Source organism: Dasypus novemcinctus, chromosome 25, assembly GCF_030445035.2.
Source record: "Dasypus novemcinctus isolate mDasNov1 chromosome 25, mDasNov1.1.hap2, whole genome shotgun sequence".
NCBI lineage: Eukaryota > Metazoa > Chordata > Mammalia > Cingulata > Dasypodidae > Dasypus > Dasypus novemcinctus.
The window spans coordinates 17,634,371-17,661,282 of NC_080697.1; the positions used below are offsets into that span (position 1 = coordinate 17,634,371).

The 26,912-nt window shown below is 53.4% G+C and overlaps 3 protein-coding genes across 5 annotated transcripts; 1 reads left to right on the top strand and 2 right to left on the bottom strand.

Moving 5' to 3' along the window:
- Positions 1-286: 286 nt before the first annotated feature.
- On the bottom strand, positions 287-16,003 carry CGREF1 (cell growth regulator with EF-hand domain 1). 2 transcript variants are annotated; one of them, XM_058287755.2, is made up of 6 exons: positions 15,833-16,003; positions 3,425-3,509; positions 1,519-1,581; positions 1,351-1,421; positions 1,142-1,266; positions 287-933 (listed from the first exon to the last, which is right to left on the bottom strand). In XM_058287755.2, the coding sequence occupies exons 2-6, from the start codon at positions 3,502-3,504 to the stop codon at positions 496-498; spliced, it is 777 nt and encodes a 258-aa protein (XP_058143738.1). In that variant the 5' UTR covers positions 3,505-3,509; positions 15,833-16,003; the 3' UTR covers positions 287-495. The 2 variants fall into 2 exon arrangements, with proteins under 2 accessions (XP_058143738.1, XP_071068016.1); XM_071211915.1 differs by lacking the exon at positions 15,833-16,003 and adding an exon at positions 14,793-14,893.
- Positions 16,004-17,363: 1,360 nt separating this feature from the next.
- Positions 17,364-22,503, top strand: ABHD1 (abhydrolase domain containing 1). Of its 2 annotated transcripts, none has more exons than XM_004451459.4 (9): positions 17,364-17,583; positions 20,163-20,323; positions 20,656-20,838; positions 20,973-21,018; positions 21,173-21,285; positions 21,398-21,571; positions 21,797-21,845; positions 21,943-22,108; positions 22,228-22,503. In XM_004451459.4, exons 1-9 carry the CDS (start codon positions 17,470-17,472, stop codon positions 22,437-22,439), a joined length of 1,218 nt encoding a protein of 405 aa, XP_004451516.1. In that variant the 5' UTR covers positions 17,364-17,469; the 3' UTR covers positions 22,440-22,503. The 2 variants fall into 2 exon arrangements, with proteins under 2 accessions (XP_004451516.1, XP_071068015.1); XM_071211914.1 differs by lacking the exon at positions 17,364-17,583 and adding an exon at positions 17,820-18,781 and having other exon boundaries at positions 20,163-20,349.
- PREB (prolactin regulatory element binding) lies at positions 22,460-26,261 on the bottom strand. Its single transcript, XM_004451461.5, has 9 exons — positions 25,901-26,261; positions 25,159-25,351; positions 24,760-24,980; positions 24,489-24,569; positions 24,248-24,372; positions 23,893-24,066; positions 23,727-23,799; positions 23,376-23,535; positions 22,460-23,167 (listed from the first exon to the last, which is right to left on the bottom strand). Exons 1-9 carry the CDS (start codon positions 26,033-26,035, stop codon positions 23,073-23,075), a joined length of 1,257 nt encoding a protein of 418 aa, XP_004451518.1. The 5' UTR covers positions 26,036-26,261; the 3' UTR covers positions 22,460-23,072.
- Positions 26,262-26,912: the final 651 nt, after the last annotated feature.

The following is a 26,912-nucleotide window of genomic DNA, read 5'->3' on the forward strand; positions in this document are numbered from 1 at the left end:
TCCAGGGTGACAGAAGGACCTTCCCTGAGCTGCAGGAGGGCGCTGGGTGTCTGAAGGAACAGGTGCCTGTTTGGGCCCTGGGGAAAGCCTGAGCTCTCTTCCCAGGGCTGACTGCGGCTGGCGGTGGCCCGGCCCTAACACCTCTGCTGTGTCTCAGCACCCCAGGCTCCTGGAACCCTGGGGAAGCCAAATCCGTGTCCCTTGGAGACGCCTGCCCAGCCCCCAACCCGCTGGGCCCCTGTGGGCATCTGGCAAGGCGGAGCTGTGGAGCGATGGCTTAGGGGGGTCAGTTCATTCCCGTCTTTATTGGGTGTCTGGCCCCTAAAGCCGCCCCCCAACTTAGCATCTCCCTGAGCTGCACAGAAACACCTGCCTCCCGGCTGGGGCCAGGAAGGGGACACCTAGGTGATCGCCATTGCAGCAGACACAGCCCACGTTTTCGGGGCGTGGGTTCTGACACAGGCCCCCAGGCGTGCAAGCCGAGATCCTCGAGGTTTATATCTCGTCATTCTCCACTTGGATGGCGTGAACCTCCAAGTCATGGTGGGCCTTTCCAGGCTCCAGTGTCTCCCCTGGACGCTCCTCTGCTTCTCCGGTGCCCCTGGCCTCTGCCTGGTGCCCAGCCTCCCCTCCAGGACCTGGGGCCTCTCCTCCCGCCTCGGCCGGGCCCCTGGCCCCCTGTACAGGTTCTAAGGACTCCCTTCTGACCTCCGCCTGTCCCCCAGCCTCTTCTCTGGGACTCGGGGACTCTGCCATGTCTTGTCCCGAAGGGCTCTTAGCTAGCGGGGGCTGCCTCCCGACAGCTTGGGGAGGCTCCTGGGGCTCGGCGTGTCGGGGGCTCTCCACGGGGAAGTTGATGAGCTCCACGGGGGTCATGAGGCCATCCTTGTTCAGATCCTGGGTCTCGAGCACTTCATCCACTACCGGGATCACCTGTGGGAGCGGAGTCAGCAAGGGGTCCACTGTGACCAGAGGGACTCTCTCAGGAGCTCTGCCCACCCTCCACCCCATCCCCGCCGCACAGGCTCTGAGCCCTCCTTCTACAGGGGGTTCACTGGGAAGAAGACCAAAGCCCTGAGGCGGGGGCAGAGGGGAGGCTCCTTCGTGGGAAAAAGGGGGCTGCCCCCCAAGCAGAGCTTACTGGGTTGGTGGCGGGAGAGGCAGCAGCTCCAGGGGCCAGAGCGGCTGTCAGCATGGACAGCAGCTCCAGGCCATCCAGCTGCCCACTCTGGTCGTAGTCGTGGAGGGCAAAGAGGTAAAGGACAACTGAGGAGGAGAGGCTGGGTCAGGAGCGGCGCCGGGGCAGGCGGAGGCGGCGGGCGGCCCCGCCACCCAGCAGCCCGCCCTCACCCTGCTCCCGGCTCAGGTGCTCCGGCTCCTCCTCCATCCTCTCCAGGCCCCTGAGGTAGCTCTGCAGGAGACTGTCAGGAAAGCAGATGGTCAGCCCCAGGGGCGGCGCCCAGCTCGCCGCCCCAGACCCGACCCTCCGGCCCCCGGCCCCCGGCCCAGTGCACTCACCCAAGCTGCTCCTTGCCAGGCCGGAAGGGGTTGGGCAGGGGCCGTGGTGCTTCAGGGTCCAGCCTGAGGAGGGAGGGGGCGCCAGCCTTGCAAATGGCCTCCCTGCAGGCCCTGCCTACCGGCCCTCCACCCCCAAGCTCCTGGTAGAGTTCCCTCCCCAGACCCAAGAGGAACTGCTCCCCCAAACTCCCAAAACCTGGTGGGGAGGGAAGCAGATATGGCCCAATGGAAAGAGCATCTGCCTACCACATGGGAGGTCCTGGGTTCAAACCCAGAGCCTCCTTGACCTGTGTGGTGAGCTGGCCCATGTGCAGTGCTGATGCGGGCACAAGGAGCACGGTGCCACGCAGGGGTGTCCCCCACATAGGGGAGGCCCACGTGCAAGGAGTGCGCCCTGTAAGGAGAGCTGCTCAGTGTGAAAAAAGCGCAGCCTGCCCAGGAGTGGCGCTGCACACATGGAGAGCTGACACAGCAAGAAGACGCAACAAAAAGAAACACAGGGAAACGGACTTTGGCCCAGTGGTTAGGGCGTCCGTCTACCATATGGGAGGTCCGCGGTTCAAACCCCAGGCCTCCTTGACCCGTGTGGAGCTGGCCATGCGCAGCGCTGATGCGCGCAAGGAGTGCCCTGCCATGCAGGGGAGTCCCCCGCGTGGGGGAGCCCCACGCGCAAGGAGTGCGCCCGTGAGGAAAGCCGCCCAGCGTGAAAAGAAAGAGCAGCCTGCCCAGGAATGGCGCCCCCCACACTTCCCGTGCCGCTGACGACAACAGAAGCGGACAAAGAAACAAGACGCAGCAAATAGACACAGAAAACAGACAACCAGGGGAGGGGGGGAAATTAAATAAATAAATAAATCTTTAAAAAAAAAAAAAAGAAACACAGATTCCTGGTGCCGCTGACAAGAATGCAAGCAGATATAGAAGAACACACAGTGAATGGACACAGAGAGCAGACAACTGGGGGGGGGGGGGGGCGGGCGATAAATAAGAAATAACCTGGTGGGGAGTAGACCCTTCTGATCCCCTTGGAAGCAGAATCTTACTTACTCCCTCAGAGACTGTTTTTTGCAACTGCCTGACTTAGATTTTAAAGAAAACCCAAATAGAAAAACCAGGTTAGGCAGAGGCCAGGTGAGGCCCTATCTTGCACACCAGCTGGAGATCCAAGAAAGCCCAGGGAGTGGCAGGAGAGTGGGGATCCGGCCACTCTTCCGCTTGGACGCTGAGAACCGAGGGGCAGGTGCCTGATGTGCCTGGTGGCAATGCCCAGTTTTTACAGACCCGCTCTTTGTTCCAAAACACAGAATTGCTCTTCCCCCCACCCCTAGCGGAAGGCATATATGTTCGATTTGGAATTTTAATCTGCTCAGGGTCTCTTGGTCAGCGTTTAAAGCTCAAAGGTTTGCTCCCAGTTCTGGACAGGGCTACCCGTCTGCCCAAATCCATCCAGACTCGGGACACGAGAGAGTTGGCAGGAGTTGTCACAGCCGCTTTGTCACTGCTGCCAGCCCTTGCTCCTGTATCTTGCCTCCACTCCGACCCAGCATGCCCACTGCAGACAATTAGTAACTAAAACCTCGAGGAAGAGATCCCAATGAAGCAGAGATGACATGCTAATGGGGTCCCTGCTCTCAGGTTTGACATGGGGGCTGCCTTTCTCTAGCCCCTTGCTTCTCTCCTACACTCCCCACCCCCCGGGGAACCGAGTTCCCTGATTCCAAGCCAGCCCAGCCCACGGGTCCCGAGTGCCCTCTTTCGGAACCACTCCGACAGGCACCAGGCGGGAGGTTGGGGTGGGTGGATCCGCACCCCAGTCTCCCGCCGCCCAGAGGAGCCCGCCACGCCCGCAGGTTCCCGGGAGGCCCTGCCGCTCCCAGCCCGCGGCCCCGCCTCCCGAGCCCATTACCTGGCGGTGCCATCCTTGGGCGCAGCCTGGCCCGGGGGCAGCAGCAGCAGCAGCAACAGGCTCGCGGTCAACGACGCCATCCTTCCTGGAAGCGCAACCAGCAACAGAGTGGGGGTGCGGGGTGGGGTGATGCCACGAGAATGGGGGCCGGCTCCACAGGGGCGCCTTCCTCTCCCTGACAGGACCCCTGTTCCGGGGAAGCGCCCCCCACGGACATCGGCGCTCAGCCCGGCGGCGGCGCCCACCCTGGCTCTCGCGCGGAGCTCTGCGCGCCCCGCAGCCGGCGCGCACAGCACAGACAAGCCCTGCTCTGGCGGAAGCGGCGCTGGAGGCAGGAGCCACCTCCTACGTGGCCTCCCCGCACCCCCACGCCCCTTGCCACTACCAGCCCCGGTCCAGTTTAAATCTGTGCCAGCTCCTTCAGGCCACTCATCTTACAGATGAGGAAACTAGCTCAGCTGAGAAACAAAGGGAGTCACAAAAAGGCCAAGACTTAGAGAGGCAAAGGGCAGGCAGATGGTTCTGTTGCATTTATGGACTACCCACTGAAGAGCAAACCAGGTCTAAACGCCGGGACAGACCTGTCAGGGTCAAGACGACAGTGGCCTCAGAATTGCTATTTACTAAATGCAAAAACAAAACAAAACAATTATAAGCACACACACACACACAACACCCAAACCCCGAAAACCTCCCCTTAAGCTTACATTGTGTAGGCCCACGGGCAAAAGTAATTGCTGGGTTATAGGAAAACAAAAGTAAAATATAGAGGCACTATCGAAAGCACCAAGCGCAGAGCTGTCTGTCTAATCCCTGGCGTGTGTCTGTCCACTGTGACTTCCTGAGGAAGCAGAAGTCCACCAAAGCTGAGGTCTGAGATCCCAAACCCATCGCCAGGAAGAAAAGTCAACCAACATTTGATGGTCTAAAGCAGAGGTCCAGAAGCCTGTGGAAATGGCGTCCTGCCCTCTGGCTGGCACCGTATTTTACGGGGAAAGATTTGGTAGATTTCAGTCGATTCCCAAAGAGCTCCCTGACCACAGTAAGTTCAGAACCACTGGAAAGGGGAACACCAGATTCCTAAGCGATGTGGAATAGCCCATGTGTGCATCTGGCTGACGGGAAGATAGACCGAGATCACAGGTCTGGTACAGTGGGAACTGCATTGAGCTGCATTGAGGATGAGGTTCACAAGAAGGTGAAGCTTCCAGAGCCCTAGAAACGTTCCTACTTTTCCATGTTGGCCTCTGGGTCCAATAGGTAGAGCGAGTATCCATAATTTGTTGGTGTCCAGAATAAATGTTGGTGATTTCTATTTCTAGCAATATAGCAGACTAGACCTTCTGGGGAAAGTGCTCCTATTACAAAATGAAGAAGAGTGCATGATAAGTGCATAGTTAAGTGCAATAGAATGTAAGAGAATTCTCCAGTGGCCAAATGGGCGCTGATGTCACAGCTTCCCCAAGGGTGTTCCCCAAATCGGCTGGCGACATGGATCCTTGAGCTTTTAGTTGTTGGGCCCAGGAGAGATGACAAAGTCGTGGGCAGAACTGAAATCTCCATATCAGCCTGGGGCGCTCAAAGGGACACATCACAGTGAGAGAGCAGACCAGAACAATATCCAGCTCTCCATGTCTAGGAGTATGATAGTCCATGTCCCAGTGAAAAGAACTTAGAAAGCTGGATAAAAATGATCTTTTCAAATGCACTGAGTTGGCAAGTAAGGAAATGCTCAGAATACAAAAAGCACAGTGAAAACAGTAATCCTCGAGGAAAAGTGAGCTTGAAGGCAGCTTTTTTTTTAAAGGTAAAATTCATAGACCATAAATTAATTTTAAAATGAACAATTCAGAGGCATTCACACAATATTGTGCAACTACCACCTCTATCCAGTCCCAAAACATTTCCATCACCCCAAAAGAAAGCCCCACACCGATTAAGTACTCACTCCCGTTTCTCCCTTACTCCACCAGCTGGTAACCACTAATCTGCTCTGTCTCTATGGATTTGCCTATTCTGGATATTTCATATAAAAGGAATCATACAATGTGTGGCCTTTTTCACTTAGCATAAAATGTTTTTTAGTTCATCCAGTTTGTAGCATCTATCAGTACTTCATTTCTTTCTATGGCCGAATAATATTCCATTGTATGGATGTGCATGGATGTGCTTATCTACCCATCAATGGTCATTTGGGTTGTTCCCACCTTTTGACCATTATGATTAATGCTGCTCCCAACATTTGTGTACAAGTTTCTGTGTGGATGCACATTTTTATTTCTCTCAGGTATTTACCTAGGAGCGGAATTGCTGGGCCATATGAAAATTCTGCATTTAACTTTTTGAAGAACTGCCTAATTGTTTTCTACAGCTTTTGCCCTAGGAATACCTGCTAAACTAAACCCAGGTGATCTTGAACTATCACTCTGAGAGCTGTGTGCAACAGAGGAGACCGGAGATAAAACCTGGGCTCACCAAAGTGGAGAGACTAGGAGCAGATTCTCTTTGTAAAGTTGGGATTCCAAACAGCTATTGATATATTCTCAATATAAGGATGAACAAAAAGTAAATTTGCCATGAAAGAATCTTGCCTATCTTGACCTTGCTGCTGGGTAGAAGGGAGAAAAAAATCTTTCCTGAGAACTAAAGACAAGCCTACTCTAATGTGGGTCTGAAGGCTGGAAAACCTAAAGTAGATCATTTATTTTGAAATGGTCCCTGGTTGACAGTCCTCCCCCTTGTCTGACAGGGGCAAACATACATTTTTTCTGGAGGAACACAACTTCAATCCAGGCCTCAAAGAAGTGCCATAAATAAAGTTCCAAGGAACATGAGTTCACTGGCAAAAAGTCATAAACATACAAGGAAATAAGGCACCATGAGGAAGAGCCAGCAAAACCTAAAGATATTAGAATTATCACACATAAAATATAAAGTATATTTAGTATGTATCAGGAATTTGAAGAGAAGCCTAAAACCATGAGAAAGAAAAAGAGAACCTAAAAATGACCAAACATATTTGAAGAAGAACCAAATACAACTTTTACAAACAAAAAGGAAAGAACGATTTAAAACTGCCATGAGTGAGTTAAACAGATTAGACACAGTCAGTGTGAGAATTAATGAACTGGAAAATAAATCCGGATAAATTATCCTGAATGTATTACATTGAGTCCAAGAAATAGAAAATGTAAAACAAAGGTTAAGTCACATGGAAGATAATAGACAAAATTGGGTAGAAGCAGTATTGCAAGAGATAATAGTAGAGATTTTTCCAGTATGTTACAAAATACTAATATTCAAACCAAGAAGTCCAACAATCCCAGACAGATTAGATTTACACCTGAACCCACTGTTCTAAAATTATAGAAAATCAAGAAAAAGAGAAGATCTTAAAAGCAGCCATGAAGAAAAAAGAAAATACCTAAAAGGAAGAGTAATTAGACTGAGAGATGATTTCTCATAGCAGCAGAGCTGCCAGCACACTGTAGGGTAGTGTTTTATTTTATTATTATTATTTTTTAAAGATTTTTAAAAATTTTTTTATTTCTCTCCCCTTTCCCCCTCCCCCCTCCCCCCAGTTGTCTGCTCTCTGTGTCCATTCGCTGTGTATTATTCTGTGACCGCTTCTATTCTTATCAGTGGCACTGGGAATCTGTGTTTCTTTTTGTTGCGTCATCTTGTTGTGTCAGCTCTCCTGTGTGTGCAGCGCCATTCTTGAGCAGACTGCACTTTCTTTCGTGCTGGTCGGCTCTTCTTACGGAGTGCACTACTTGCCTGTGGGGCTCCCCTACATGGGGGACACCCCTGCATGGGAGGGCACTCCTTGTGTACATCAGCACTGCGCATGGGCCAGCTCCACACGGGTCAAGAAGGCCTGGGGTTTGAACCGCGGACCTCCCATGTGGTAGGTGGATGCCCTATCCACTGGGCCAAGTCCGCTTCCCTAGGGTAGTGTTTTAATTTTCATGTTGCTGAGAGAGGTGGGATAATGGCCATCCTAGAATTCTATCCTCAGCAAAACTGTTTATCCAGAATGAGGTGGAAAAAAAAAAACCTGAACAATTTTAGATAACAACTTGGAGAATTTCATATCAATATTCCAAAGGAACTTCTAAGGGATATATTTCAGAAAAAAGAGGGAAATGATCCCAGATGGACGGATGGAATGCAAGGAAAAATTGGTGAGCAAGGAAATCAGTAACTATATGGGGAAATCTAAATAGACTGTCGAACAATATAATTATATTAATATTTGGGGCTTAAAAGGAAAATTGAAACACAGTATTGGACAAAAATAGCATAGAGGAAGAGATTGGCTATTTGGAAAGAGAGTAAATATACTGATTAGCTTTGTTAAATATGCATGTTAAAACTTTAAGGATAACCACTAGTAAAACAGAAATAGGTTGTATAACTTTAAACCAGTAGAGAAAAAAAATGAATGGAATTTTAAAAAATCAATCCAAAGGAAGACAGGAAAAGAGAAGAAAAGACACCCTCCCAAAAGAAGACATTAAATGCAAATCATAAAATAAGATGGTAGTAATAAATCTAAGTTTATTAGTAATCATAATATAAATTGTAAAAATCATCAGTTAAATAGAGATTATCAAAAGGGAAATAAAACACAGAGTTGTGTGCAGTTTTCAAGAAACTGACTGAAAAAGTAACACAGAAAGGTCAAAAATAAAAGGATGGAAGATATGTAAAGCAATATAGACGAAAGAAAGTTTGTCTAATTATATTGACATCAGACAAAATAAACTTTAAGGTAAAAGGCATCATTATAGATAAAATAGTGTCATTATGAAATGATATAAACTTTAACTCCCTGGAAGATATAATAATTCTGAACTTGTATGTCCCTAATAACAGAAAATATCTAAAACAAAAAGTGGTATAACTACGAGGAGAAAAATCAAATCTACCATTATGCAGGGATAATTTAATGCACCTCACTAATATTTGAAATATTAAGTAAACTAAAATTTAGTAAGAATGCAGATTTGAATAAAACATTTAATAAGCTTGAACGAATGAACATATACAAAGTCTCACTTCAGTCACTTAGGGAATACATACACAATCTTCTCAAGTACATATGAATATTAATAAAAACTGACAAGTAGGGAAGCAGATGTGGCTCAAGCAATTAGGTTCCTCTCTACCATATAGGAGGTCCAGGGTTTGATGCTCAGGGCCTCCTGGTGAAGGCAAGCTGGCTTGTGTGGTGAGCTGGCCCACAAAAAACAAAAACTGACAAGTAGTAGCCATGGAGTATGCTCAATCAATAGCAAAGAATCAATCTTACACTATGTTATATGATCAAAATACAATGGTATAAGAAATCAATAGTAAAAATGATGTAAAAATTCCTATATTTTTTGAAATTTAGAAAGCATACTTAAAAACTAATGGGTCAAAGAAGAAAATCATAATGGAAATCATTAAATACTTAGAATTAGAAATACTGGAAAAACACACATCAAAATAAGATATTTAATACAGCAGTATTAGAGGAACTATGTAGAGACTTAAAGGTTTATATGAGAAGAAAAACTAAAAGTGGAGTTTTAGCTTCCTACTTAAGAAGCTAGAAAACCAGAACAATCTTAAAGAAATTGAAATGAAGAGAAGAAATAAAAAATAACAATATGGGAAACGGACTTTGGCCCAGTGGTTAGGGCGTCCGTCTACCATATGGGAGGTCCGCGGTTCAAACCCGGGCCTCCTTGACCCGTGTGGAGCTGGCCATGCGCAGTGCTGATGCGCGCAAGGAGTGCCCTGCCACACAGGGTGTCCCCCGCGTGGGGGAGCCCCACGCGCAAGGAGTGCGCCCGTGAGGAAAGCCGCCCAGCGTGAAAAGAAAGAGCAGCCTGCCCAGGAATGGCGCCGCCCACACTTCCAGAGCCGCTGACGACAACAGAAGCGGACAAAGAAACAAGACGCAGCAAATAGACACCAAGAACAGACAACCAGGGGAGGGGGGGAAATTAAATAAATAAATAAATAAATCTTTAAAAAAAAAAAAATAACAATAGAGGGAAGTGGATGTGGCTCAAGCAATTGGGCTCCTGCCTACCACATGGGAGGTCCAGGGTTTGGTTCCTGGTACCTCCTAGGGAAGACAAGTGAGACAATGAGCTGATGCGACAGGTGGGCTCAGCGAGCTGATGCAACAGGATGACTCAACAAGAGAAATGAGGAAAGCATAATAAGAGACACAACAAAGCAGGGAGCAGAGGTGGCTCAAGCGATTGGGTACCTCCCTTCCACATCAGAGGTCCCGGGTTCAGTTTCCAGTGCCTCTTAAAAAGAAAGACCAGCACACAACAAACAGACACAACAAGTGCAAACAACGAGGGAGTGGGGAGAAATAAGTAAAATAATCCATAAAAAAAATGCAATGGAGAAGCGCAACAAAGGCAAAATGGTTGTTCCTTTAAAAAGACTAATAAAAGACAAACCTGGCATTTTTATTAAAAACAAAGAGAAATGCACAAAGAAACAATATTAGGGATGAAAATGGGGACAAAATTACAGAAATAGCAGATATCTGACAACTTGGAGGATATAACCACTCTCTTAGAAATGCTTAAAAGCAGAGCTGGTGAAGAAGAAATAGAGAACTGTAATAATCCTATCACCGTTAAAGAAACTGGCACGTATTAATCTATGCTGCTTGTAGACCTGTCCAAACTGTTTTTAGGGCGTGATCTGCATATGTTTATTAATTGTCATAAAACTTTGGCCTAACCATAGCATTTTGAGAATTACAAAAGGAAGCGCACAAATGGCAAAGAAATTCTAAAGGTATTTATAACTGTACTATTACAATTAGTCAAAGCTAAGGAAATAAGCTGCATGTCTAAGACTTAGGTCATGGCAAAGCAAATCATCTCCAATGGCAAATATTCCAAACTCACAAGTTGGAAAGGAAAAAAAAATGAGCAGAGTTGAGTTCATGCAAAGTTTAAACTTGACACCATAAGTCAAGTTCAATGAGAGGCATGACAGTGGTCTGGCAGGAATGTGGCCAGGTTTGGGGGCTACGTGGGCCTCAGCAGGGGACTGAAGAGGGAAATTTCCTTGAAAACCTGGTAGGCATGGAATGGCAGGCCAAGACCAGCAGGATTTGGGCCCAGCCTCCAGGAAGATTCCGGAGAAGGCCTTGCTCCCACCGTGGCCTGAGTGGTCAGGAAGCAAGGCTGAAGGAGGGTCGGGTGGATGGGCCAGGAGGCAGCCTCACCAGGTTCTTTATGTCTCAGAGCATTCCTGGGGCTGCTGTGTAGGCAGGGAGGGAGCCAGCTGGTGCCCAAGTGGCTGAGGGCCAGCGGGACGGAAGGGGCCAGCGGGAGGGTGCCAGGAGGTATGGATGACCCTGGGACTGGGCGCCCAGAAGGTACCACGGGAAGCGACAGCAGATGTCAAGTGACACAGGGAACTGGGGCAGTCTGTAGAGCAGGTGTGTGAAAATAGAATAAGAAGAAACACCCTTGATTTCTTTACTATTTATTGGGCCCCTATATGTATGAGATACTATCTTTTTAATATATTCTCTTCTTTGTGTTTAATTTTATTTTTTATATTTTTATGTATTTGACATACGGGGGCTGGGGATTGAACTCCAGACCTCGTATGTGGGAAGCCGGCACTCAACCATCGAGCCACATCGGCTCCTCTGAGTGGGTTTTTTGGTTTGTTTGCTTGTTGTTTGTGACTTTGTTTTTAGGAGGCCCCGGGTACCCAGCCAGCGGGCGCTCAACCATGTGAGCCACATCTGCTCCGGGACTATCTTAACTGAGCTGATAGTCTCAGGTACAATTATTTAGCCTTACCCCCACTCCTCCTCTTATGGTTTGAAAATATATAAATAGAAAAGATACAAATGTTAAAATGATGATTAAGAGACAGAGAAACAGAACTGCTAAGGAATAGGTGGTAGAGCCCAAGGTGTAAGGAAATGCAGCCTACACTTGGACCTGCTGAATTAAAATCCCGGCTCTGCAACGCCCTGGGGAGAGACTCTTCTGCATCTCTAAGATCCGTCTGTCACACGGAGCTGATGACCGTATTTCTCATAGCGTTAATGAGAGTGAAATGGACAAGACACGGCCCGCAGAGCGCCTGGTCTATGATAAAGACTTTCCCTTCCAGAACTCTCCCTGAATGATCTGCACTGGCTTCCCACCTAACACCCCTCCTGCTCTGCCCACCTGGGACGCCCCCAAATTGCTTTCCTCTTCCCATCTGTTCACTGCCAGGACCTTGGGCAGGCGGGCGGCAGTGGAGTAATTAAAACCCCTCAGAGCTGTCAAAACCAATCACCCAGGTTTCACGTGTCCTCAGCCACTAGCCTTTGCCTTTTAAAAGAAGACATTTATGAATTCCAGAGAATGAATCTAACGGCAGCTGCTCAGGCACGAGGGGAAGCACCCCTCAAATCCCACTAATGTCCTCACTCCTTAGGCCATCGGTGGTCGTTTTCCAAATCTACAATTCTTGGGCACTCCCTCCCACAGACGCTGGAGTCTAATTCCCCTCCCCTTGAATCTGATCCAGACGTACTGACTCGGGGCTAGTAGACAGGGTGCGGTGATGAGGCTCCCGCCTCCTTCCCTCTCCCTCCCTCTCTTGACCTGTGGGCAAGCCCCTCCGAGCCACAGGGAAGAAGTCTGGCTTCTCTGAAGCCACCATGCTGGAGAGACCACGTGGAGAAACAACATAGGGACCTAGACGGCCGAGGAGCCCCGGCGTTCCAGCCTCCAGCTGCTCGAATCTTCCCCGGAGCAGACAAGCCAGAGGGGAAAGCTTGAGATGACTCCAACCCCCAGCCTCCGCGCGGCCCCAGGCGACACTGAGTGGAGAAGGACTGGGCTGGCTCCTGAACCCCGCCAGACTGCTGAGCCAGAAGCCAAGAGAATGGTGCTGTTTTAAGCCGTAGAGTTTTGAGGTGGCTCCTCGGGCAGTCACAGAAGCTGGAACACACCAGCCCAGACGTGCAGCCTGGGCCGTGCAGGGCGCCTGCTGCCAGAGGGCCCTCGCCAATCTTGATGAATTCCTGTAAGAATCACTCGCCTCATATGTGGGTGAATCGTCTGTATGTGTAGTAGGCAGGAAACAGAGCTTGGACCCAACCAGATCTAGGTTCAAATCCTACCTCCACCACTGACCGTCTCGGTGACCTTGGGCAAGCTAATTATCTTCACTAAACTTCTGGCTATTACCTTACCTGCGTAATAGGGAGAATAATATTTACCTCACAAGGTTATAGTGAATGTTAAGTGGATGATGAATTACTTCTTGCACAAATTAACGCAGTGGTCTCTCACAGTTGTCCCTGCCTCTGGTGTCTTCTCTATGAAAACACCCTCTATACCCACATTGGATTAATAGTCCTTTGCTGGAAAACCACTGCTCCAAAACCTTCAATGGCTCCCTGTTTCCAGTACAGCCCAGAGTCCTGACCTAGGCACTCAGGCCTCCTACAATCAGATATTATTACCTCTTTAGATTCATCTTCTAGCACTCCATTAGGCTGATACTCTGCTCCAAAACAGGGGTTACCACAATCTCCCAGGAAGCTTTTTCCTTTGCTCTTCTGTGCTTTTGTTCCAGCTGTCCCACTCTCAACCTGGAATATTCTGGGCCCTCCTGAGAGCCTTAGTGTTCTAGTTGCTGTCCACCTTAAAAACCTAATTGCAGGGAAGTGGATTTGGCTCAAGGATAGAGTGTCTGCCTACCACATGGGAGGTCCAAGGTTCAAACCCAGGGCCTCCTGACCCATGTGATGAGCTGGCCCATCTGCAGTGTTGATGCATGCAAGGAATGCCATACCACACAGGGGTGTCCCCCACATAGGGGAGCCTCACATGCAAGGATTTAGCTCCTACAAGGAGAGCCACCCTGTGTGAAGAAGGCACAGCCTGCCCAGGAATGGTGCTGCACACACGGAGAGCTGATGCAGTAAGATGACCCAACAAAAAGAGACACAGATTTCCTGTGCCACTGACAAGAATACAAGTGGACACAGAAGAACACAATGAATGGACACAGAGAGCAGACAATGGGGGGGGAGGGAGAGAAATAAAAAATAAATAAATCTTAAAAAAAAACACAACTGAATTGCATGTAAACTTTTAGAGTCATCCAAGTAATTTGCTCTGAAGTAACGGTTGCAACTTTGACATAGCTACTCCACTTCCACTGTTTAAAGAAAGGCAGGGTAAGGCAGTGCGGCTCTTCTGAGGTTGTACTAAAGCAGAGGTTCTCAACCAGGGTCCATGGACCCCCATGGAAAGATTCCAGGGGGTTGATGAGCTTGAATTGAAAAAAATCAACTTATTATCTTTATTTTCTCTAATCTCTAACTGAAATCTACCATTTCCTTCACTTATGAATGTATGCAATAAATAAATTACATTAGTATTCATTTCACTTGACTGGCAAAGAAGTCCATGGAACAAAGCATATTAAGAACCCCTGGTCGAATGTGATTTGTTCACGCTTACACATTTCTAAGCACTTACAAAAGTTTGTAAATGTTACAGATTGAAGTGTGTCCCCAAAAAAGACATGTTTGAGGGAAGAGGCTGTGGCTCAAACAATTGAGCTCCTATTTACCATACAGAGGATCCAGGTTTGATCCCCAGGACCTCTGGGTTAAAAAAAAAAAGAAAGAAAAACTGAAGGCATCTCAGACCTGCACGGAGGGGAGAGGCGCAGGCCCCCCGTGCGGTGCAGAGCGGGCAGGCGAGGCCACGCACCAGAAAGACAATGATGCAACCAGATGGAAGGAAAAAAAAGACATGTTCAAGTCCTAACCCCCAGTTCTGTACAAGTGAAATTTATAATCGGGATCTTCGAAGGTGTGATTAGTTAAAATGAGGTCTAATCCAATATGACCACAGTCCTTATAAGGAGAGAAATTTGAGCAGAGATACAGACGACAAATGCAGAGACAGAGAGAGACCCTGTGAGGGAGACAGGGCTTGAGCACAGTTGCCAGCGAGCCCCCCCGGAACCCGGCGGACCTCCGAGGAGGCGTGGCCCTGGGACACCTTGACGTTGGACTTCTAGCCTCCAGAACCATGAGGCTGCACGAGCTTGTTAAGCCAACTACTCTGTGGGGCTTCGTTACAGCAGCCCTGGCAAACCGAGACAGCAAGCAACAGAAATAAAGCAGTTATTAAATGCCTGCTCTCCAAATACGAACATCCCTAAACCTTTTCCATGACTGTAATGTACATAAATATACTTTACACTTCATGACCACATGAAAGCCACTACAACTGATACATTAATCTGATGTCATTCAATAAAGTTATTCATGTCACACACACACTCACAATGCCACAGTGACTACCTGGCCTCGTATTTCTCCGAGCCTTTGCACCAGCGCGTGGAAGGAGAGGCCTGGCCCGGGACCACCGATCAAATCCTGCCTCTGGAACGTCTGGCCTGGGCGGGGTTTCCAAGCTCTCTAAGCCCTGGGATCTTCATTTGTAAATGGGAATAAGAGGAGGTTGGGGAGGGCACCATGGGGTACGAGGGCTAGTGGCTGGCAGTGAACAGATGGATGCTCCTCGCGTATTTCAGGGACTCTAGGAGGCAGCAGGGATCTTTTAAGGTTATTCTGTGGAATTTCCTGTCCAGTGCACAATTTCTTCCACTGCCTCAGTATAGCCAGCCTTTTCCTTGAATCATCGCCGGAGGGGAGCCTGTACCTCGCCAGGCGTGGTTCTATTTCTGGCTAAGTCTAACAGTTGGGAAGCTCTTCTTTGCTGAGTCCTCCCCCTTATATAGCCTCTGGGGCCCCCTGTGTCTCCCAGGCCCCCACTCTGAGAAGGGGAGACGGTGTGGCTAGAGAGGCCACACCTGGTTGCTAGGCTCTGTCCTGCCTCTTCCAGTAGCTGGGTGACAGCCAGGGGTCAGCCGCTTCCTCCTCCCCAACCCTTCCCCCAAATCTTCATCTGTCAAATGCCCATGAAACTCCCATAGGCCACCCACCCCCCCAGACCCCCGGGGCTATTGGAGCATCAAAAGAGACACTGGGTGGGCTGGCGGAAGCACTTGGGGTATCCAAAGCCCCTTCACTCCACCTGCTTTCAGGTATGTACTCTTCCCAAGAGGTGTCAGGGGAGGAGGCCACCGCTCCTGCCGCGCCCAAGCCGCAGGAGGGGCAGAGGGACTGCGCTTTCAGGATCCGCACCCCGAGGCCAGGAGGTCGCCTCGCCCGCCGCGGCCCCTGCCCCGCGGCCCCGGGGGCCCCCAACCCTCCCAGCCCTGTGCCCGTCCGCCCCGCGGCCCCGCGCGGCCCCGCGGGCTGTGATGGGCGCGGGTCCCCGGCGGCCCCCAGCCCGCCCTCTCCCCTGCCCGTCCGCCTGGGGCGGGGCTCGGACCCACCTGCTGCGGCGGCGCCGCGCGGGGCCGGGGGCCTGGCTTCGTGGCGGCTGCAGGGCGCTGCGCCGCCCGCGCCTCGGCTCCCGCTGCCTGGCCCTCCCCCGGGCCGCTCCACGTGGCCGCTCCACGTCGCCCTCCTGGCGGCAGCCGCCGCCCTGGCCAGGGGCAGAGTCCCGAGCGGCCGCAGCCCGGGGACAGCCGCCACCCCTCCCCGACCCGCCACCCCTCCCCGGCTCTCCGCGCCTCCCCGCCTCCCGCCCCCGGGCGGCCTCCCTGCGGTCGGGGCGGGAGGACAGGGTGGGGTGTGGGGGGGAGGAGGAGTGTGTGTGTGTGTGTGTGTGTGTGTGTGTGTGTGTGTGTGAGCGCCAGCGCGCGCCACGCTGCGGAGCCAGTGGCCAGTCCCTCCACTGGGGCAGGACCTGCTCACTGGCCCCGGGACTTGGTTATTTGAAGAGGTTCTTGGCTCCCCGGAATCCTCCGCGTCTCCCTCTCCTCCAGCTCCTTCCCATCCACACGCCGTCGCAGTGACAAGCCTTTGAGGTCACCCTGCTGCCTCCTCGGGTCACAGGCACACGGGTTCGGGCGCCACCACGGCTCCCTCGCCAGTGATTTCTTCTCGGGTCTCCTTTACTGCCAGCCTGAGCTCTTCGGGGCGCGCCCTCACGGCCCACCTGCCCATGCGGTCACCTGCTCACCTGGCTTCCCTCACCACCCACATGACCATCCAGTCTCGAAGCCCCGGGTCCCCTCAGGAACTGAGGTCCTCCCAGCCCCCCAGCTTCTACAAGCTGAGTCTGGATGCATCATTTTTCCACCCGGAACCTGCCCGGATTTCCCCAGCCCGTGGCCTGGCACTGCCATCCACCCCTGCACCCGCGCCCGCCGGGAGTCTCCTTCCAGAGGATTCTCTTGGGCAGCCAAGGTGGAAAGCCCTCGCGGGAATAAATGACTTATTTATTTGTCTCCACCACCGCCACCCCCCACCCCCCTCCAGGACAGGGACAGGCTCTCTGAGCTGCTCCAGGCCAGGGACAGGGCGGGTGATGAGTAAATATTTGGGGTGCGATGAGGGCCTCAGGCCTAGTGGGCGTGAGCGCCTGTGTGTCCCGCCACCCACTGAAGGGCTGGAAGCCGTGCGTGCGGCCGTGCGTGTCACTGGGGACGCTGCAGGGTGTCACCGCGTGAGCGCTGTGCCTGGTCTGGGGTCGCTGGGAATGCTCGTGCTCTGGGAGACGGAGCGGCTTATCGCCCCGGAAGGGCGGCGTCCTGGGTGGGAGTGGCCGCGGGACCCTGGCCCGTTGGCTGGACGAGCCCCCGCGAGAAGGCGCGAAGGGCGCCCCTCACCAAGATGGCGGCCGCGGCGGGCCCGGGCCCGGGTGGCGCCGCCCTGACCGGGAAGGGGAAGCGGGGAGGCGGGCGGGCGCGAGCCGCGAGGCCGAGGCCGCGGGCGGGACGCCTTCCGGGGCGCCCCGGGGCGGGCTCCGCGCGGGCCGCCGGCCGCGCACCCCCCGCCGCGAGCCGCCCAGGAGAGGGGCGGGGCTTGGGTCCCCGAGCCCGCGCGCCCCCGCGGGGCCCGGCGAGCACCTGCGCGCGCACAGGTTCAAGTCCCGGAGCTGCAGCGAGCCGAGAGCCGGGGAGCGATGCTGGCCTCAGCCCTGGGCCTCCAGAATGGCCCCTGGACAGAGTCCTGCTGTCTGCTCTTGGGTCTTGGCGCTGCCCTCTACATGGGCTACTACTGGGCCTGTGTGCCCCAGGTGGGTGCGGGCCCAGCGCCCCGGCCGGCGGGCTGCGGATACTCGGGTTTCGGGCGCGGCTTCCCGCCCGAGGCGAGCCCTTTGCCGGAGCGGGGACGGCTGGGTCGCCCGCAGGGCCGCTCCAGGTGCACTCTGACGTCGTGTGACCCCGCCCCCGCCCCCTCCCCTTCGCCCCCTCCCTCTCGTGCTCCTCCAGCTAGGCTCCACTGCGCGGTTCGCAGCAAATGGAGAGGCCGGGCTTTGCCTGCTTTGTTCTCCGCAGCCCGCGCCCTCCCCGTGCCAGCTGGGCCTGCAGGGCATTGCAGGGCTGCTGCTGCCTAGAAAGTGGGCACACACTTGGGGGAAGGTGGGGTGGTAGGCACCCTGAGGTGTCAGGGAGACGTGCGCACTACGCCTTCCTTTTTAGATGGTCTGGGGGCACTGAATGAAGGGACCGGAGGCCCGTGGGGTGGTCGCTAACCCCCAGCACCAGCAGGGCCACCTCGCTCCCCTTAAGGGCAGGCTGAGGGTCCCTGCTTAGCTCAGAGCTGGTGGAGACTCCGTAACTGTCCTGGCCCATTCAGCCCTGTTTCAAGTTCTAGACTGTCCATGATTAGTGCAATGAGGAAGTCTAAAGAGGTTGATTTTCACGAACTTGGGAGATTTTATTCTCACTGAAAGTTGAATAAAATACATAATTTGCGTATCTAGAAAAAGCTAAATAGTTTAAACTCTGTTCTAGGTACCAGAGTCTAACAAGAAACCTACTGATTCAAGTCCTCCTTTTAAAAGATCTAGAGGGGATTTTAATGTTACCAAGGCTTTTCTGTATTGTTAGAGCTTTCTACACTAGCATGTATTGTTTATAAAATGTCTTCCTTAAAACAATTAAAACCCAAAACCTCACAATACTCAGTAACAACCCTCACCTTATGTCTGATGTGGAAAAGCCAGTCATTACAGACCCTTTTTCCTTTTTTTGAGGTCTGACCCCAAATATTGACCAGAACTAGCCCTAACTAACTATTTCCTTTTACTTGCCACAGAGAAGTTAGAGACCCCTGCCACCTTTTACTCCAAACCCTTCTTTGACTTCCAAATACTGGTTAAAATGCAGGAAAAGTGCAATTCTGGAGGCCTTGAGGATATGGAGTTTGGATTGTTCAGCAGCAGTGATGAATTGGTACTGATTCATCCAATGGCATGTTAATTCTCAAGAGTGAGTCATGAAACACTTTATTAGAGTTAAAATGAAACCACCTAATCTTCACAAACCAACCCTGTGGACTCGTTTATTAGCACCTTGTTCTATGCTACTGAGTTTTTGACCAAAGATTTAAAAACTGATTACTCAAATATCTTGGCAATTTAGTATAGTGTCCAAGAGCACAGGCTCTAGAATCAGACAGACCTGGGTGCGAATCCCCAGCATTGCCACTGCTACCTTTGGTGGGTTTTGGGACTTTTGACAAGTTCCTACCTCGAGGGACTGTTGTGAAGATCATGGGGTCAAATCGTGGCGAAGAATGAGCACTCAAATGTTACTGCTAGTATTAGAGGCAGTATCGTTAGAGTAGTCAATCCTGCTTCTCCCTTACTGTGTGGCTGTGGAGAAAGCACTTAACTGTATAGAATATCCACCTCATAAGGCTGTGCTTTCCCAGTGCCTGCGGAGAGCACCCAAGGAAGCAGGGCTATTAGTATTCTAGGGCTTAGGGACCAGGGTACAAGTCACCCTACCAACGTGGCCTCTCTTGCCCAGTCCCTTTTAGTACTGGGACTGAGAAGGGAGCGCAGCCTGGTCCTCCAGATCTTAGGGCCTGCTACAGAAACGGTTTCCTTAGTGAGCCTGAGGCCTTTGGTTTCGTACAGCATACTTTTCCTTCAGAAGCCGAGGCGGCCCGGCCCTCTCAGGGCCCTAGATGTCCAGACAGACGAACCGAGCCGCAGGGGTCGAAGTCAGGACCGAGCGCCCACTGACCTCATCTGTCCCTGCCAGCCAATCCTTGCTGCCTTCCCCGTGGCCAGAATGGAGGAAGAGACAGATCTGTTCAGCTGAGGATTTATCCTTTCTTTAAAGGATGGTCTAAGGGCGGGGGGCCAAGTAGCACTAACATTCGGGAACAGGAGGAATTTGCAGCCCACGGGATGTTGAGGTCAGAAGCCAGAGCGGCCAGTGGTCTTGGGAAGACGGCACGGCAAAGGTCACAAGTAGAACAGTGCTGCATTCCTCCTGTCCCTGCCCAGAATCCCAGCCCCTGCCGGGGCCAACTGGGCACTGTTTACTTTCCACTTGTATTACCTGCCTCTCTCCAGGCTGGGTATGGGTCATGGATGGCTGGGTGCAGTAGCCAGCACCCAGTCAGCTGCAGCAGCTCCTGGCCCCGGTTCTGAGCCAGTGCGGGGTCAGTTCTGGAGTGGTGACACTCCAGGGTTCTTCGGGCCTCTGGCTATTACTAGAGGTGACTTGGCCATTCCAGACTTCTTTTACCCTGGGACCAAGCAGTGCCCTCCAGGCTGGCCTGTGCAGAGGGAGACACTCCGTCTGGGGTTGGGTGCAAGAGCCAGGGGCTGAGGCAGGTTGTGCTGTGTGATTACAGAGACCTCGGCTAGTGGCTGGGCCCCGGTTTCTGGCCTTTCTGGAGCGACACTGCCCAGTCACTGTGGAGACTTTCTACCCTACACCGTGGTGTGTCGAGGGGCGGCTACAAACCATCTTTGGGGTCTTTGTGCAGCCTCGGCCCTTAGTCTCTTACAGGAGGTGAGAAGAGACAGAAGGGGTGAACGGTAAGCCCAGGCAGCCAGGGGCCCCCTACCTGTCTGCCTCTGTTAAGACAGTGATCGCTGCCCCACCTGCCTCAGTGTTAGGAGACTGAGAGCGGGCACATGGGAGGACTGTGTAGCTGGACGGCCACCAGGTGATCTCAGCCCTCTGTGTCCCCATTGCCCCTAGTTAACAGCTACTGCTTGGCAGGCAGCAGGCTCTCCTGCCGCTGGCAAGCTATGACTGGCCTGTGGGTAGAGCTTGGGGTAAAACTTGTGAAGTGCAAGTTCCTGAGCACGCCTTTGTGTGCCCTCTCTCCAACATCCCAGTGAAGTCCTCCCAACCCCGGACGGAGGACAGCTCCTGCTGGACTGGGCTGACCAGCATGGCAGCAGTCAGTACCCCGACCGCGCCACCCAGCCCATCGTGTTGCTGCTTCCCGGCATCACCGGCAGCAGCCAGGCAACGTATATCTTGGACCTAGTTAACCAAGCCTTGGGGGCTGGCTATAGGTAAGGGGGGGCACAGCCCACGTGGTGGTGGGTAATGTCTGAAAATGGGGGCAGGAGGCAGCCAGTTCAGACACGGGTGTGGGGAGAGGAGTTTCGGGGCGAGGCTCCGGCTAAGACAAGCCCGTGTGCCGCAGGGCAGTCGTACTCAATAACCGAGGCTGCCGTGGGGAAGAACTGCGGGTGAGTCCCTTCTCCCTCCCAGCCCCCAGCAGCAGCCCCCAGCCCACCCCCATCACCGCTCCTTAGCCCTGGGGCTCGGCCCACCTCCCCTTCCATTTTGTCTGCCTCCTGACGAGGCCCTCCCTCCCTTCCCAATGACCCGGTCTGTCCCCAGACCCCCAGGGCCTTCTGTGCCAGCAACACCGAAGATCTGGAGAGCACTGTGAACCACATACGGCACCGGTACCCCCAAGCTCCACTGCTGGCTGTGGGCATCTCTCTTGGAGGGTAAGGCCGCACGGCTTACACCCAAAGGCCATCTTTCTCCTTCACATCCTCTCCCTCTGTTCCTACTGACTAAGGCAAACCCTTCTTCCATGGCACTGGTCCAACCCCGCAGGATATTGGTGCTCAACTACCTGGCACAGGCCGGGCAGGCTGCAGGAGTGGTAGCAGCACTGACTCTGTCTGCATGCTGGGACTCCTTTGCAACTACTCGCTCCCTGGAAACTCCGCTCAACTCATGGCTCTTCAATCGGCACATCACTGCTGGCCTCTGCCAATTTGTGGACAGGTAGGCTCTTAGCAAGTGGGGAGGGAGCAGCAGGCAGGTAGCCCGGCCCACAGACATGCCAGGTTCTCCTGTGCTCAGGTCAGTTCTGCGTCTGGGCTTCCTCACTCATGAGGTAGGACACAGGCTGGGGGCTCTAGATCCAGTCCAGGAGGAAGGTTGGGTGTGGTAGGGGGCTTTGGAAGATTAAAGTCTTTTCACTCCAAATCTCTACCGGCTCTCTTGCAGAAACAGGAGGGCGATTGAAAAGGTGGTGGATGTAGACTTTGTGCTACAGGTATAGGTTTTCAACCACTCCCCCTTTCCCCCAAATTACTTCTAAGGCCTTCCTATTTCCTAACGTCACCCCAGCCTCTCCCCTCTACCATCTCCAGGCCCGCACAATCCGCCAGTTTGATGAGCGCTACACAGCTGTGGCCTTTGGCTATCAAGACTGTGTTGCCTATTACCAAGCAGCGAGCCCAAGAACCAAGGTAGATGCCATCCGGGTCCCTGTGCTCTGCCTCAATGCAGCAGATGACCCCTTTTCCCCAGCTCACGGTGAGCGCCTGAGTGCTGAGGTGTGGGCCTCGGGGTAAACGGACCGAGAGCTCCAAGTGAAAGCCTGGGCCCTCGGGAAAGGCCAGGGCCCTTGACCTTCTCTCTGCCCCCTCTCCCAGCCTTTCCCCTCCAGGCTGCCCAACACTCGCCCCATGTTGCCCTGCTCATCACAGCCCACGGCGGGCACCTCGGCTTCCTCGAGGGCCTGCTCCCCTGGCAGCACTGCTACATGAGCCGCCTCCTGCATCAGTACACCAGGGCCGTCTTCCAGCACCCAGAGGACCTACTGAGCCTCGGGGCTCTCCCATCTTCTGAGGGAGGCAAGAGCTGACAGGAGCACTGTTTGGGGTCTTAGTTCAGTCTTCCTTTGTTTATTAAATACCAGTTTTTCCTAACAGGCTGAGGTTCATTTTCCTTTTCCTCAAGGCTGCGGTAGACTATCCAGGAACGTACTGCATCCTTAGCCTGGCTGCCTTGGCACTACCCCATGAATTCCTACCTGGTCTTTCTTTTGCCCCTTCCTTCCCTAACAGCAAGTCCCAGGCCAGTCTTTGATCCAGCAAATGCTAGCAGCTAGCCACAAGGCAGTGACAGCAAGAGAAGTTCGTTTCTGCAGGAAGGACAGCAGTGCCTCCAGGTGCTTGGGCATCTTCACATATTTCTGGAGACAGACAAGCTCGACTGGAGCCTCTGGCTGGCAGAGGGAAGGAGGCAGGCACTGCGGCCTGGGCTTCTCACACCACTGTCCTGGGTGGATGTGCAGGTGATGAATGCAGGGTTCCCAGGACAAAGAGTCACGAGGCCACAGCCCAGCTTTAACTGGGAAAGGTGGTCAATACCCATCAGTCTCACCAGGGGTGGCGCCAGCTGTGGGCCCACATGGAGTGAGCAAAGGGGGTCCAGGCCTCCACTCTGGTCTAAAAGGTGACAGTGTCCAGACCCACGATTCCCAGGGAGCAGGAGGCTAAAGGAAGCCTGGAAAGGCACTCTGGAGCAGCAGCGTGGCCACAATAATGAGCCCGACACATAGCAGCAGCAGCAGCCACACAGGAACAGTCCCTGTGGGAGGGGAGGGGAGACATCAGCAGGCAAAGGGCTTCACGGTCTGAAGAACAGGACCCTCGACCTGTGCCACTCAAGCAGGGAGTGGATGGTACAGTCAAGCAGCCCATTCTCCAGGGAGCAAGGTTTTGCTATACCTGAAGGTGCAGTGGTATCTCCCCCCTCTATCCTCACCCCCCCAATCTCCCGTCCCCCCGTGACTCACGCCGTGAGGGCAACAGGTGCAGTTGGCAACGACTATCCACAGCCACAGAGAACAGGGCAGTTTCGTGGGAGCCAAGGAGCTCTGGACCACAGCCCTTCTCAGGTAGAAAGGCCAAGTCTGTCACCACAATGCCGTGGGCCTCCCTTACATAGTAGAGGCGCTGGGGAGAGAGGGAGAACTAGTGACGGGGAGCCCAGCTGGGAACCCTCCCGCTGGGAAACAAGTCCCCTGCCCCCAGGAGGCTTTCCCCCTACAGACTGGGCCAGACTCCTTCCTGCATACTCAGGTTAGAGGCAGGCTGGAGTCCCGACCCCAAAGAGCCCTTGGGGCTGTGCCCACCTCCCCCGTTACCTGGAGAGAGAAGGCTATGTAGATGGCGACAGAGCCAGTGACGGTGCCCAGACCTAGGAAGGTGCCCGATTCACTGCAACAAGCAATAAAGTGCTCACTGCCCTGGAGGCCCGTGCCGTGACCCTCATTTGCCAACCACACCCGCATATCCGGCCAAGCCTTGTACCTGACACTGAGGCAGGAGATGACTTCCTGGCCACATGGCTTGGTCCGAAGAGGCAAAAAGGTGGCGCCATCCCAGGCCGTGAGGTAGCAGGGTGGGGGCTGGCGCAGGCGCTTGTGGGGAATCTGCACCGTGAAGAGTCGCAGCCCAGAAGGTTGGTCTGGAACCTGCCCAAACCTGGGGGTGGGGGTGGGGCAGAAAGGGGCCGCTCAGCTCCTTGGGTCCTACCCAACCTCATCAGGCCCGGGCTAACATCCACCGAGGCCACAGTCCTTCCCAGCTGCCCCTGCACCTTTTCCCACTCCCCCGACCACATCTGGGCTCTGCCTCTTTTAGCTACTCCCTAGGGTCTTCAGACCTGCAGGCCTGGTAGCGATAAGGCGTGTTAGAAAAGGTGGGTCCATTCTCTTGCCACTGCAGGTGTGTCACCAGCTGATCCTTCTGCCACACGGAGGCCTTAAAGTCCCAGCCTGCAGTTACCAACTAGTCAGGAATAAAGATTCCAAGGACAGGAGTTAGGGGATCAATCCACGTACTGGGCAAGCAGCATAAACCGCCTACTTTCTCCCTGTGTCCACCCCCATCAGCCACCTCCTCACCTTGCCGTCAGGCCCCAAAGCCAGGTCCTCAATCTCCCCTTCATGGGCTTTGAACTCCAGAACTTTCTCCAGATTAGGTACCTGCAGCCAGAGCCCTACCACGGTTAGCCCAGGTACCCAGCAAGAGCACAATGATCTCCTCCCCTCTTCTCTCATCACGGTCACACTCGACAGGCCTCACTCACAAGTTTCCCCAACCCCCCCTTCGGCGTCTCACAATTTTGGCTTGCTGCCCCTGATACTCATCCTCCTCAACCCCCTAAAACCACACCTGCCAGACACGAACGTAGCCATCCGTCCCTCCAGTGGCAAGCAAGGTATTATCGTGGTTAAAGCATACAACTTTCTGCAGCGGATCCTTGCTGAAGTCTGTCTGCACAGCCTGCAAGTTCTCGACACTGAGCTCAACCCCCTCCTGGTGGGTTTCAGCTCCAGCTTTCTGCTGTGCTGGGACAGTCTTCTTCCTCTGTCGAGGTCCCTGCTCCTCGGAACCTGCAACACAAACAGCCTGCTGGGTTCTAAGTTTCCACTGTAGTCTGGGCTTCTCTCTACATGGCACGTGAATATCCAGTTACCAGCCCACGATCATAGCCCCCTTCCAGGCACACTTCTTTAGAGGGACCGGGTTGGGAATGATTGGACTCATCTAACCCTAGAGGGGATTCCTCACCTTCCTTCTCTGCCTTATTGTTGCCCTTCTTCTGATGGGTTTGGTAGCGCAAGAGCTGACAGTGGGCATCCTGTCCTGCAGCAAGGATGTCACCAGCCAGTGCCAAGTTCATGGTGGCCCGGGTCTCTGTGTCATGAGAGTGTAGCAAGGACGCGCTCAGGCGCCCATTTATCTGCTCAAGCTGCAGAAAGTGCTGCAGGAGAGGAAACCAGGATGAGCGAGGTTCAGGGTGATCACAAGGCAAGTCAAGGGCAATCTTTCATCCCTCTAGTCTGATGCCTGACCTTTGTGCTTGCTGAACTTTCCAGTTTGGGAGGCTTTCTCGAGTCCTTATCTTATTCAGGCCTTATCTGTATCTGTCTAGCAAGCAGGGCTGGGATTATTACCTCCAGTTTACAGAACAACAGAGTGAGGCTCAGAAAAGTGAAGGAACCTGGCCTTAAGGCCAAAGGCGCAACTCGGGCTGCTGCTAGAGGGCACACACGTCCATCTGATTTCCCCGGAAAAGGACAGGCTAAGACCCCTGGAGCTGCAGCGCCCCTGCCTACGCAGCGCTGCGTGAGGTTTTCATTTTACCCTAGTAGTCTGACCCGCCCGGAGTGTTAGTTCTCGGCTGACAATCGCGCCGAAGCGCCGGGCTTGCCAGGGATCCCCACGGAGGATGGGCAAAGCCTGCAGGTGCGTTGCGGCCGCCCCCACAACCCCCAGCCACCCCAGAATCGCCCTCGGCCCGCGCACTCACCACGCCATTCTTTATGCCTGTCTTGGCGGCGCCTCCACCGCCCGCAGCGATAAGCAGCCCCGCCCTGGGGTCGACCTGCAGCGCGTACAGCGGGAAGGGAGCCCGGTACAGCTCCGGCGCCCGGCGCCGGCCCATCCCGTCCGCCGCGCTCCTCACCACCTGCAGCGCGGCCCGCGGGACATGCCCCGCTCGGCCTCCGACTCCCGCCCCGGCCGCTGCCGAGCCTGGTCCAGTCGCCGCCGGGAACACTCCCGGTTCCTCTTACACCTGCGAGACAAAACTCTAACAACACGAAGGACTCCGAGTCGCTTAACTACGACCCGCTCCCCGTCGCCTATACACACACTGCGCACGCGCACCTGCTCCGCGCACGCGCAGCATAGCAACTACGCGTCAGCATTCTAGCCGGCCGCGGGGTGAGCGAACGCCGGCACCGAGATTCTGGGTCGTCGCCTCTTTGTGACGACAGACTCCCTTGTCTCTGTGCGGGCCTGGAGGGGCGCGCCCCTCATTCAAAGGCGCGTCCGTGGTGGTTACGGGAATTGATTCGGGCTGGTGAAGGTTACTAAACCTTTGGTAAAGAGCTCTTTGGCTTCGGGCTGTTGTCGCTTCGAAGGCGATAGGCTGACACTCGCGTAGCCGTCCCCTTTTACCCCAGAGAGGAACTGATTTGCCCAAGGTCGCGCACCAGATCCGCGACGCGCCACCCGCGTCTCTTGCCTTATAGAGGCAGTACGGACTTTAAAATCAGACAAAAGTCTAGTAAAAAAACAAACCCGGGTTTGGTAAGGAGAGACTTTATTCAAAAGGATTACTGTAAGGCGGAAAGGGACCATTCCAATAGCGGGAGAGGAATCTTTTGCAATAAGAATTAGGCCCCAAAGGTTTTCCTTTACAGAGGATGTAGGGAAGTGGATGAGAGGTTGGCGTGAGCAGATCAGAGAATATTTTATGCTGAAGCAGCCTGTTTTCTGGGAGGCGCCCTTAGAGTTCAGAGGTCTGAGAGGAGAGA